This window comes from Pleurodeles waltl, chromosome 4_2 (genome assembly GCF_031143425.1).
Source record: "Pleurodeles waltl isolate 20211129_DDA chromosome 4_2, aPleWal1.hap1.20221129, whole genome shotgun sequence".
Lineage (NCBI taxonomy): Eukaryota > Metazoa > Chordata > Amphibia > Caudata > Salamandridae > Pleurodeles > Pleurodeles waltl.
The window spans coordinates 624,043,459-624,055,817 of NC_090443.1; the positions used below are offsets into that span (position 1 = coordinate 624,043,459).

Genomic DNA, 12,359 nt, shown 5'->3' on the forward strand with positions numbered 1-12,359 from the left:
TATGCAAGTGCCAGTGTCTAAGTAACTTTGAGACATCAAGGCAATGCTTTGGTTCTGATAAGCATTGAAGCTGTGATGCATAGTTTTGGCATCATTATAGAGGCTTCCGTCAATGGTAGATGCAAGGAGCTTGCGTCAGGAAAAGTGTTACACAGTGGTGGTTCCGAAGGCCATGGCGTTGAACCCAGATGTGGGATGAGGTGATGATGCAAGTCTTTTGCGACAGTTCCAATCAACGCAGCAGCGGCAATACAATGGTTCTGCTCAAGAATGTGCTGCTCAGCCGAGGATGTGTTGGTTCTGCTGCTAAGCATCTTAAGTCTGGTTTCAAGGGTCCTGGACTGGGGTGACGTCACCTGGCAGGGTAGACTCACAGATGGCAGAGAACAGGTGCAGAAGCAGGGTGGTTGGAAGTCTTTTATGTCCCTGAGATTCCAGGTTAGGGGGCCAGCCAAGCAGCCCTTGGAGTCACTTTGGGTTCAAGTGATGCAGGTCCAGTCCTTTCCAAGGCAGGATTCAGCAGGTAAGCACAGCAAAGCAGGAATCCAGCAGTGTGCAGTGCAGCAGGGTGGCAATTATTCAGCAGTACAGCAGTCCTTCTTCCACGGAGAGTATCCACAGGTCCAGAAGTGTACTGAAGTGGTAGTTGCCAAGGACCAGCTCTTATACCCAGTTATACCTTTGAAGTGCGGGAGACTACAAAGACATGCCTTTGAAGTGCACAGATGTCCTGCCCTCCAAGCCCTGTCTCCAGTGGTATACAGCCTTTTGTGTCGGGGTAGGACACGGCCTATTCAGGTGTAAGTGAGGTGAGGCTGCAACCAGCCCCTCCCTCCCATCCTGCCCAGGATGGCTGTCAAGTTACACCTAGTCTCCCATTGTGTGTAGATGTCTGGGGGTTATACACAGAGTCGAGCTGCTAACTACAGCCAGTCATGTGACCAGGGATAGGTTAGAGGCACCAAAGGCCATATGTACTAAAATATTCTTCACATGGACACAGAATGGGTAAAACCCTTTGATATATCAAGCCCCAAATGGCTAAGGCAAGAAAAAGGAAACTTTCTAATTGTGGCATTTTCAGAATTGGAATTTAAAATCTGACTTCACTACAAGTTAGGATTTTAAATTGCGATCCCAGAGACACCAAACTTGAAGAAATTATCTCTTCCCGAACAGAATTTATGAACAGTTACAAAATGTAATAAGGCAACTCCAATGTTATCCTCTGGGAAAGATGGGCCTTGCAGAAGTGAAACAAATTTAAGTTTGGCACTACCAGGACATGTACAACCTAAAAGTACATGTCCTGCTTTTTAAATTAATTGCACCCTGTCCTCCAGGCTGTCCAGGGCCTACCCTAGGGGTGACTTATATGTATTAAAAAGGAAGGTTTGGGTCTGGCAAAGGGGTTATTTTTCCAGGCTGAAATGGCAGTTTAAAACTGTACACACAGGCACTGCAATGGCAGGCATGAGACATGTATAAAAGACTACTTCAGTACATAACAGAGTATGGAAAATATCCCATAAAGTGAGCACTGGGAGCACTAAGTTAAGGCACAGTCTCTGCCACAGTTTTGAGTTGGCTGTTTTCCTATGTCATTAAAGAGCTGGGCAGCTCTATTTTTCCACATTAGACACAATAGACAGTGGTAAATAGCTGCTCATCATAAAAATGTTCAAAGTAAGTGCTGATTTTAGCTGAAAATGTAGCAGCATTTGTTGATATATCAAAAGTTAACAATGGAACATAACACAAAGCATCCCCAAAACAGCATAACAGCACAAAACATAACAAGACACATCAAACCAAAACAGTCAAAATAGGACGCTTAGCAAATGTAGTACAGAAAAACAAACTGACATTGCAATAATTTAGCAAACATACACATCAGCTTAAAAAAGCAACAGAACACATCACCACCAGAATAGTAAGGAACACAACAAAAATTCACAGACGTTTTTATACACATTACCTGCTCCAATGTCCTGTTCTATTAACATATTGGTTACAGGTGTTTGGAACAAACAATGCCAAAACTTCCTGACAAGTACATGAAATGTCACTAGTCTTTTCATTGCATTCAAATGCATATTATTGCTATACAGTGCTGTGAGCAACGTGTTACTAAAACTATGTATTTTGGGGCAATATTTTAATTTTACTATAGGTGGCTTCGAAATACCTTGTTGTAGGTTTGCTCAGAAATATACTAACTCTTCTTGTTTTTGCAGGATAAGGAAAAATTAACCAATGCCAGTTTAAAGGACAATTAAATTGACCAGTGTGATACAAATTCAATTGAGTAGTTGAGAGTGCCTAAGATGTTCTGTGATATTGAATAATATTGCAGCTGAATGCAAAGCATTTGTAGCATTTATTTCATTGCAAAGAAAAGTGTCTAGCACATCTAGTGTGTCTGATTTCAGGAGCCGTCAAAACAGTTTTTGGAATAACTGCAATACTGAGAAAAAGCATTTTAGTTCATCTAGACTATGGGCCTGATTACAACCTTGGCGGATGGGATACTCTGTCAAAAATGTGACAGATATCCCGCCCGCCAAGGATATAATGGAATTGTAATATGGCGGACGGGATAGCTGTTACATTTGTGACGGAGTATCCCCCACTCCTAGGTCGTACTCAGGCCCTATATGTCTGTCCATTATGCCCCTAGCTTTCAGACACATCCAAAATAAATACAAACAAGCATTTGCAATACAATAGGTCTTGCATTTGCGAGAGTTAGTGCTATTGGCATTTTAAAGGGATAAGTGGACTTTTTTGCCACATAAATTGTTCACCCTGCCTCATAATTTGGTCCTTTCCTGCTTCATAATACAAGTGAGTAAGCAGCTCTAAAGATCATGCATGATAAAAGCAAACTTTTAATGAGAAACAGTGAAACAAGAAATGTGAAGGATAGGGTATCACAGCTCTATACAACACTGAACAAAATGTAAGTGCTTAACTATAGTTAAAGAAGCTTTATGCTGACATTTTGTAAGCTGTTTGCAAACAGGATGCATTGTCCTCGCCGTAACTGTGATGTGAGGTAACTTAGAAACAATGTGAAGTAACTGGTAGCCATGCAAAACATTTCAATACTGCCCATTATTCTGTATAAAACTTAAAAGTGCCATGAGCGCAAAGGAAAAACAAAACAAACAACGACAAGCAACTGGTAGCAATGCAAAGCTCTCCAATACTCTATGTTGCGGTGTGTAAAACTTGAAAGCGCCATGGGTACCATGAACGAGAAGTAAAAATAAAACAAACAATAAGAAGTAACTGGGAGTCATGCAAAATACTCCAATAAAGCCCATTGCACTGTGTAAAACTTGAAAGTGCAATGGGTACCATGAGCACAAATGAGAAACAAATGAAACAATGAGCATTAACTGGCAGTCATGCAAAGCGCTCTAATACTGCCCATTACGCTGTGCCAAATGTCAATGTGCAATAGACGCCATGAGCACGTCGGAAAAACTAAATAAACAATGAGAAGTAACTGTCATTCAAAGTGCTCTAACACCGCCCATTTCGCTGTATAAAACCTGAAAGCGCCTCGTCCGCCATGAGCGTGAATAAAAAAACAGAAACAATTGTGACGTAACTAGTAGTCACTCAAAGTGCTCCAAAACTGCCCATTGTGCTGTATAAAACCTGAAAGCGCCACGTCTGCCATGAGCGTGAATAAAAAAATGGAAACAATTGCGACGTAACTAGTAGTCACGCAGAGTGCTCCAAAACTGCCCATTGTGCCGTATAAAGCTTGAATGCGCCATAGCTGCCATGAGCGTGACTGAAAAACAAAAGAACCAATGTCAAGTAACTCGTAGTTATGCACATCGCTCCAATACTGCCAATCAAGTTCCCATAGCAGGAACTCGATCGGCAGTATTTGAGCGATGTGCATAATTGCCAGTTACTTGTCATTGTTTCTTTTGTTTTGTAGCTGCACTCATGGTGCTTTCAATTTGCATACAGTGGGAACTCGACCTGCAGTTTTGGAGCGATTTACATAAAACTTGTAATTTGTGCATAGCCTAATGGTATCTGACACTGGTACTGGTTATTACAAAGTTGAGATACATCAGAAACTGTGTGACATTAGCATAGCAGTAAAATTATGACCAAAATGGCTGGATTTTATAGGCTGTTGGGCAAGTATAAATATTAAAGGCTGAGGGGCTCAGAGGGAATCCCAGTGGGACCCCACAAGGTAAAGATTTAAACCTAGATTGAAAAGGCAGAAAAGGTACCTTCCTGCAAATGTCTGAAATAATTAAAGCCATTCCCAGAACCCTACCTCTCACCCAGCTTCTGGAAGAAATGTTCTACAATAGTGTGGTGTGAAACAGTATGTGCAGATGAAGTAAGTGGTGGAATGATCAGTTCAAGGGAGGAGTAAGTCACACTCAAAACTGAATGCATTCTAGGAGCTGAAAATCATGTCAAGAGTGTGACAAGCTATGTGAATTGGAACAGCAATTATTGGCGGTAACATAGAAAAAGTGAAAATCAAACCATCTGCCTAAATAAGTAAAGCAGTGTGATGCCCTTACTCTGATGGCCATCACTAAGTCAGACTGTTAGAGTAAGGTTTCCATTATTGGGACCAACTGGGGCACCACAGTGGAAAGCTCACAGTCCGCTGGCTTATACTCCACTATGTTTGTGGCAGAGTAACCTGTGTGCCAAACTCTAAATCAGGCCCCAAGTAAGCTGTTTCGTGTAACCTACAATTGCCTTTTAGTCCTCCAATACAGACACAACAAATCTTATCATATGCCTGATTCTGATGCTCCCCGCTCAGCCAGCTGTTAACTTCCTCCTTTCAAATATGCATGATGACGAAACAGGTTCTTCTCTGCTCTGCCCACCAAACTCTGGAACACTCTTCCTCTTGCTAGCACGGCTTCCCACCTTTGAATAAAACACTCACAACTTTGCTCTTCACCTACCATGTGGTCTTTCAATCCACTCTACACTAAATGTAGAGCATCTCGGATCACCTGCTCTTAGCAGTCTTCTGTTGCTGTATTTGACCTTGAACACTTTGTAAAAGCAATGTAGAGTGGGTATGTTGGAAGCAGGCAGCGCCATGTACCCTTAGACTGTAGAGGTCACAGGGTAACATGAACATCAATGCAGAACACTATAATAAACAATTTTGTGGATATCTGCTCTGGGATAAAGAATGGATTCTTCAGCTTTTCTAACTAGAGTCAAGGCTAGACTTTGCAACTGATGATCGTTCACACTTAAGAGAGAAATCTACATTTCACACGTTAAGCATTTCTTGTTTGTGATGTTGTTAATTCCCCCAATGCTTGCACATTATTATCCTGTCCTCTAAGGCCTACTTTTCTTTTCCCACAGGCGAATTTATCCCCCGGATGATAAGTTCCTCCTGGAAAAATATGAACGTTTGTTAACTACGGCTTTCCAGACATTCCTGGCCGGGAGAGCAGCCTCACTGCAGCGAGAGATGAACAACCCTTTAAAAAGAATGAAGGTGCAGTGTTTGCGCTTTTGTCAAAATAAGTCACTGATGAACTAGCTTTCAGAAGAATATTACATTATTTTACCATTCTCATGAGAGAGAGCTATTTGATTACAGAAGTGTTAATGATAGGTATGCTGTAATAATGACAACAATTTATTCTGCGAAAACATGTTTAACACCGGCGGGTCTTCAAGATTGTCCGATTTTCCAGCAAAACCACTATCTGATTGTTTGGCACGTTTTTTGCAAACTCACAGTGCTAGGGCTCTTGCAACCTGAGGAAATGCCTCCCGCCCAGCAGAAAACTCCGTACTGGATACAGTTGGAGAATATAGGTTTTGGGGTATATAACTCAACGAGCCAAATTATACTTCTGTTCCTTCAATGCAATAACTCCCTCAGCTACTTGTCCTACTTGTGCTGCACTCAGATACAAACATTCCCATTTTCATTGCTTGTGGGCATACTGGCGCTAACAAAACATGTGCTTAGGCAAGAAGCGGCAGACTTCTTGCGCATGTATCAATTGGGAGATAACACACACTTAGCAATCCAACAACTACTCCATCAAGTGCACACCTTAGTAGGATGCATTAACTTTTTGAGGGATGCCTGTAATACGTCAAGCGGATACTTGAAGGGAGCCTTACCAGCGAGTGCAACCTAGTATTGCATCCAGTCTCGTAGGGAGCCAGAGGGCCCCATTGAAAGTTCAAGATAACCCATGCACACTATCAGAGATTGTTAGGACCACTCTGAGCTCGGTGTCTGTCTCCTACACTTTTTCCTGCACATGTGCACACTTGAACAGCATGTGCAAGTCAGTGCTTTTTTTGGTCAATGGGGTGCATTGGCCCAGAACTGTGCGTGATGCACCCAGTTTGAGTGCACCCGCACACAAGTAGGAGCCTTTTGTCCCATTTGCTGATACAAGCCTGTGTCTTTCTGAGAGAAAGAACAGAAATAGGTTAAAAAGGGCAACCAACAGCCATCGTTAGGAACCTATAACCGGTTTCAAGCAATTACTGGAATCATACCATTGAGTCGCTTTATACCAAATGGCGTGTGGAACTCACAATGTACGTGCTACAAGGTTCTAATGCTAAGCACACGCAGCAGGCTTACCTTTTTTTTTATTGTTCCTTCAATGTGCTTTTCATTGGGCCCTAGCGTGTTCAGGGGTCTAGTTGTTATACAGGATACTGCTCTCTAACAAAGGGTTATGTAATCTTAGCAGTGGAAAATCTGTTCCCGAACTTTGAAGCGATGTAATTAAAAAAAGACACAGTGGACTTTGCATTTACAATAATTATTTTCTCATAATGGTCATTTTTAGTTAAGACAACTAGCCAGTGAGCACATAGCATTGTGGGTGTAGGTTGTGTCTGTCACAGCGGGAGTCTCAATCCTGTCTAAGGTGACCAACTCTCTCCAGGTCATTACTCACCCTGTCTCCCTGCCTCACATTTTAAATTTCAATTATTGTTTTCAGGTGTGCTGGTCTAAGTACCACTACTCAAGACTACAAAACCCAGAATTCATTAGATTGTCACTCAAAAGTACTGAACTGGAAACATCTTCCATAATGAACTGGATGAAGGTGGCCATCCTAATTCCTTCCCTCATCTGAATCAAGAGTGATGTGCATTCACAATCATGGATTTGAAACTGTATCACCAGAACATAACACAACACGCAAGTAGTTATTAAAATGTAGTGTTACACTGTTCAGAAAACCGTTCTTTATTTCCTCTTGCAAGCTAGATATGAAAACATCACAAAATGTAAGTAGGCCCTTGAGTAAGATACTCTTTTAAAATCCTAAATATTTTGTAATGCTTGTACACAGAAGTTAGAAATAGGGGAACAACATTAATCAGGTCATGACTCTATAATTAGGGCCTTCAAGTAATTATGGCAACATTCTGCACTATATAAAATTTCGAACTACATTTTAAAAAGAACTGTGAGAAAAATAAACTACAACCTTAAAAGGCTCATCATTCTTTTCTTCAACTGTAGCAAGGAACAGATATTGTGAGATGCCTGACAGGATGTCACAGACTTGGCTGCTGGAGCAATTATTGATAACAAAGAAAGTGAGCACCCAAGCCGTGCCTTCCACATCCCTAACCAATTAATAGTTAGTTTTAGAGGATAATCATAATTTTCTGAGGTCACGCTAACTCTAAGGAAGGGATGGGCCAGAAAAGACAAAACTATTTACAGGTGCAAAAATCCTGCAAGTGACTGTAATGGCCGAGGAAGTACACAGTCAAAACGTTACCAAGGTGTAGTCACTAAAAAGTGAAGTAAAAATACAACAATCGTGCAATAGTAGCCCGACCAGAAAAGTAGGCAACAGCAGTAATTGAGTGCAAGGGAGTTCGAATTAAAGTTATCATAAGCGTCAAAGGCATTGAGTATCGGTGTTTACGGCTAGACTTTTAATGAGGGGCGCATGGTTACTTTTTAGCAGTTATTAAATTGGTGCAATGATTTTTGTCACATGGTGCCACAAACACGAACACATTAGTAAATAACTTCCATAGTTTCTTGAGACTTGTAAATGGTAACAGGGGCTGGTGGTGAAGGCTGATATAAAGTTGTCAGAATAGTTCAGTGCTTTCTCCAGCTGGGTGCCTTCTGTGCTGTAGCCTGCGGGCTTGTATAGAATTTGGCAGGCAGCCTCTGGTCCACCAGATCAGAGGAGGGATGTCTCCAGCTCCTCTGGCTGAAGACCACCTGGCTTACTTAGAGTTCTGTGCCAGGCAGGCCATTAGCGGAGTCGCCAGGGCTTTCTCTTTTTATTGTTTTCTTTGTGAGAAAATGCTTTCATTTTGCTGTAGTCGTTTGCATGTAGTGGCAAATTTCGTAACTGATCAGTAAATACCAATATAACATTTCCAATCTGCAGTTCTCCTCTTCATCTAAGAACAAAGGTTTTAGCTGTGGAAATTGCAGTATTGTGCAGTGGGCATACATACATGGCTCTGCTTCAGCCCGAGCTCTCAGCTATGATTACAGTAGCTCTGTAAGAAGAAGATTAAATTGGATGTGAGGTGGAAGCTGAAGAAAGAGACGGGTTACCTGCTCTCTTCCGGGTTATCCTTTCTTCGATAGTTAAATCATCTGGTTAGTAAAACAGAATGCCACTACATAAACTGAGCACTGGGAGCACCAAGTTAAGAAACTGCCATAGTTTGGGGTTGACTGGACCGGAAGTAGTTGAGGAGCTCAAACAGTGCTCTTTTACCACTTTAGGCAGTGGGAAGATTTTGCTTGCAATAAAGGAACTTTCAAGGTATGTGCTGCTTTTGATTGGAAATATGGCTACATTTGTTCACATACTTAAACAACTGAACATAACAGAATAACATATTCAAAGCAAAATCACAAAAGAGTTGAAGTGTAGCAAGAGACATTACAACGATCAGTCTAAACAGCACAACCACAGTACAACTCAACAGAATCATATAGTAATAATGGAGCACAATAATAGCTGCACAAAAAGTAACAGAAGACATCACCACCACTCAAAATGCCATACATTAAATGTGCACAAATGCTCTTGTTATCATTGTCACCTCCAGAATTCTGGTAAAAAGTATTTAAAGCATGCACTGCCTTAAGGTCATCAAGGACATGAAATAGCACCAGCCAAAAATGTTTGTGATCCAAACCTAGAAGTCTCAGTCATCCACCGGTCACATAGGTCAAGCAAACCCTAAAAATCATTACTCTTTGGAGAAAAGACTCAAGGGTCAGCAGATCACCATAACTGTGATTGTTTTTCTAAAATGATTTATTTCATGCAGCCCATTTTCTTTAAAGGAAACATGGCTGCTTTCAACAAAAATTGTTCTTTTTTGGAAAGTTTCAATGAAAGTTGGCCATGGCCCCGCGACTACTACCTGCACCCCCGGAAACATATGGCTGAATCCCTTCCCATTGGGGAACAAGTTACTACTCTAACTTGGAAGTCAGTAACTCATCAATGGTTTGCAATGGGAATCTGATGACAAACCATTGATACCGCATTGATATTTAGAAGGGATGCCCACAGCATGCCACTTCTAAATAGTGATTTGAAAACCATTTTTCAACCATTTTAGCCGTCCATAAAAGTTTGTTTATGAAAAAACGTTTAAGCTATCCCAAACCCACACATTTAGCGAAATGCTGGACTCATAACGGGTAAAACATTTCGGACATCTAGTCTAATGTTGTATGGAATAATAAAGGATGCTAGAAAAGCCCTTTTTAAATTAATGAAATAAAGAGTAAAGTCAGGAAATCTAGTAATCAAGACTGGTGTTTCCACACATGGGGATTTAAATCTAAGTCATGAAGCAATACAAAGCTAACCACAGACTAACTGGAAAAAAATAAAGCCACATTAATATAATGGGAAGCTTTTCACCTGTACTGTACATTATTTTGGAGAAGGTTTTGCATTGTTGGTGCAGGTTGTATCACTAGGAATGTTTAGGATTAGACACCAGGCAATACAGAAAGAACTACGAAACATATTAGTTAAATTTAATACACATTTTTTTTATAAGTGTGAATATGACCTGTATTTTAATAGTTGCACCTCTATATACGTAGGAAGAAGATATTTTAGACCTCCTTGAACAATGTGAACTGGATGACGAAAAACTAACAGGGAAGTCAAGCAGTCAACGAGGACCAAAGGTACCCCTAGAAAGTTACAACATAAGCACGTGTGTCTTTCATGTATCATTGATTTTATCAGGCTTATATTTTTAACTATACGCCTTTTAGGCATATCTGTTAGGATTAATGTTCTTGTAATCAGTAGTTAAAGGCAGATATTTGATCTCAATGGTTTAAATAACTTTTGTGTTTTCCTTTTGATTTCACAAATCACAAATATATGCCTTTTAAAATGCCCAGATCTTCAATAACTTAATCATTGACAGTATCTTTTGTAACATGACGTTGTGACACCTTCCATATTGTTGATTGTTGTGTAATAGTCCCTACAGGTACCAGCAAAGCTCACAATATGACTGCTTTTGCTTTCTGTAATCTCATATTTTGTCCTTCGGGGGAGGAGGCTTATTGCCCCTGGTCTATATTAGTAAAATCAGCATCACATCCCCAAGCAAAAGTCACATAATTCTCCAACTCATTTCCTTTCCCTATTAATATTCTTCAAGTCTGGCACTTGCTTTCCATTTTATGTCTTCAGCTCATACATCACAGGACATTTTTGCAATTCATAGGACCCTCATCTTTCATAATAAACGTGGTAAGTTAGTTCATTTAAGTGACCTAGGGCCTGATTTAGATCTTGGCGAATAGGTTAATCCAATGGTGATGGATATCCTGTCCGCTGAAATCTAAATCGCTTAGAATATAATGGGATTTAGATTTTAGTGGATGGGATATCCGTTACTGTTGTGACAGAGTAATCTGTTTGCCAGGCTGTAAATCAAACCCCCAGTTCTTTGTCTTCTTATTGGTTACTGCTATAGATAAACATTCCTATTGCTTTTTTCTTACTTTTTTTACTTGTTGCGTTCAGCACCAGCACTAAACCTTTCATTGTTAAATGTTGGGTCTGTATATCAACAGCTGAAATGCATATTTATTTATTTGGCAGTTTTTATAAACACATTTTTATTGTTTTGAAGAAGAAAAGGGAAAGGGAAACCAAGTGGAAAAAGAAAGCTCAAAATAGATTGCACAGGTGAGTACGGTGAGTTCCAACTCCAGAGTACATTGACATTAAACAAATCCATGCGACAGACGTTCAGTCCATTTCTTAACATAACAGCAGGAGCCACAACGTCCCAGCTGTCTACCTCAGCAGTCCCACCCACCCTCCCCACACCTTCTCATGTTTCCGGGGACAGCCCCTTGACTCCTACACCAATTTGTCTTGGTTTGCGCACTAGTCCACCCCATGTCTCCATTTTTGAAGGGACAGGCCCATAGATGAGTTCCCAGCAGCTGCAATGCCTCTCTTAGTGACCAACAGGGCCTTACTCACAAAGGCACGGTTCGCTCGCGTGCCCCTCAGTTCTTCCATCACACCCATTAACACTAATTTGGCGGACATCTGTTGTTCCTGCCCCAGCACCGCATTCAGTTAGCGTATTACCTTTCCCCAATAAACCTGTAGCACCAGACAGGACCATACCATATGAAAAAAAACAGCCGGTTCCCCTGCATATCGTGGACATTGAGCTGTGGTGCAAAGCCCTGCACGATACAAACTGTCAGGCGTTAGATATGCCCTCTGTAAGTAGTAAAATTGCACCCCGCGAAGCCTCGCCGACACCACCAGCACTCTAAGCGCCATCAGCGCCTCTCTCACCCATAACTCCCATTTATTCCAATTCGAATCCAAACAGCCCGGGGCATTGTTAACTAACATTTTATAAATCTGGGAAACACCCTTTCGCCCTAGATTGCCCATGAGCAGCTTGGCCTCAAGTGGACTGAATTCCGGTATCGGGATAGCGGGGGTCATGTGAGCACCCAGGGCATGCTGGAGCTGAAGGTACTTAAATAGTGTCAGATCAAAAGAGCGTTAAATAGTAAGCAACCTCATTGTGGTAGTGTTCCCATCAGAGCGTGCATCACCTGTTCCATTATCTCTTCCCTTCAAGCAGAGTCAAAGCATCAGGCTTCGGGACAGATCTGAGTCCTCCAATGTCCCAAAGTGGGTATGCGCTGATCCCTGCGGCTCCGGGTCTCCCCAATTACCCACCCGACTTGCCTTCGTTCGTTGACCTGATAGTTCTTTAGTAGAGGTTTCCAAGGGGGAGCCGGAGCGAGAGTCCCGGCACGCCCTACGCCTCCTCGAGCA

At 41.5% G+C, this 12,359-nt stretch overlaps 1 protein-coding gene across 2 annotated transcripts in view; it reads left to right on the top strand.

Annotated features, from left to right (window-relative positions):
• The window catches only part of TTLL7 (tubulin tyrosine ligase like 7), a 950,867-nt gene that overhangs the window by 581,364 nt on the left and 357,144 nt on the right, over positions 1 to 12,359 (top strand). For both annotated transcript variants that reach the window (XM_069232204.1, XM_069232205.1), the window contains 2 exons: positions 5,389 to 5,524; positions 10,127 to 10,213. In XM_069232204.1, the coding sequence (XP_069088305.1) occupies positions 5,389 to 5,524; positions 10,127 to 10,213 (223 nt within the window). The remainder of the gene's footprint in view (positions 1 to 5,388; positions 5,525 to 10,126; positions 10,214 to 12,359) is intronic.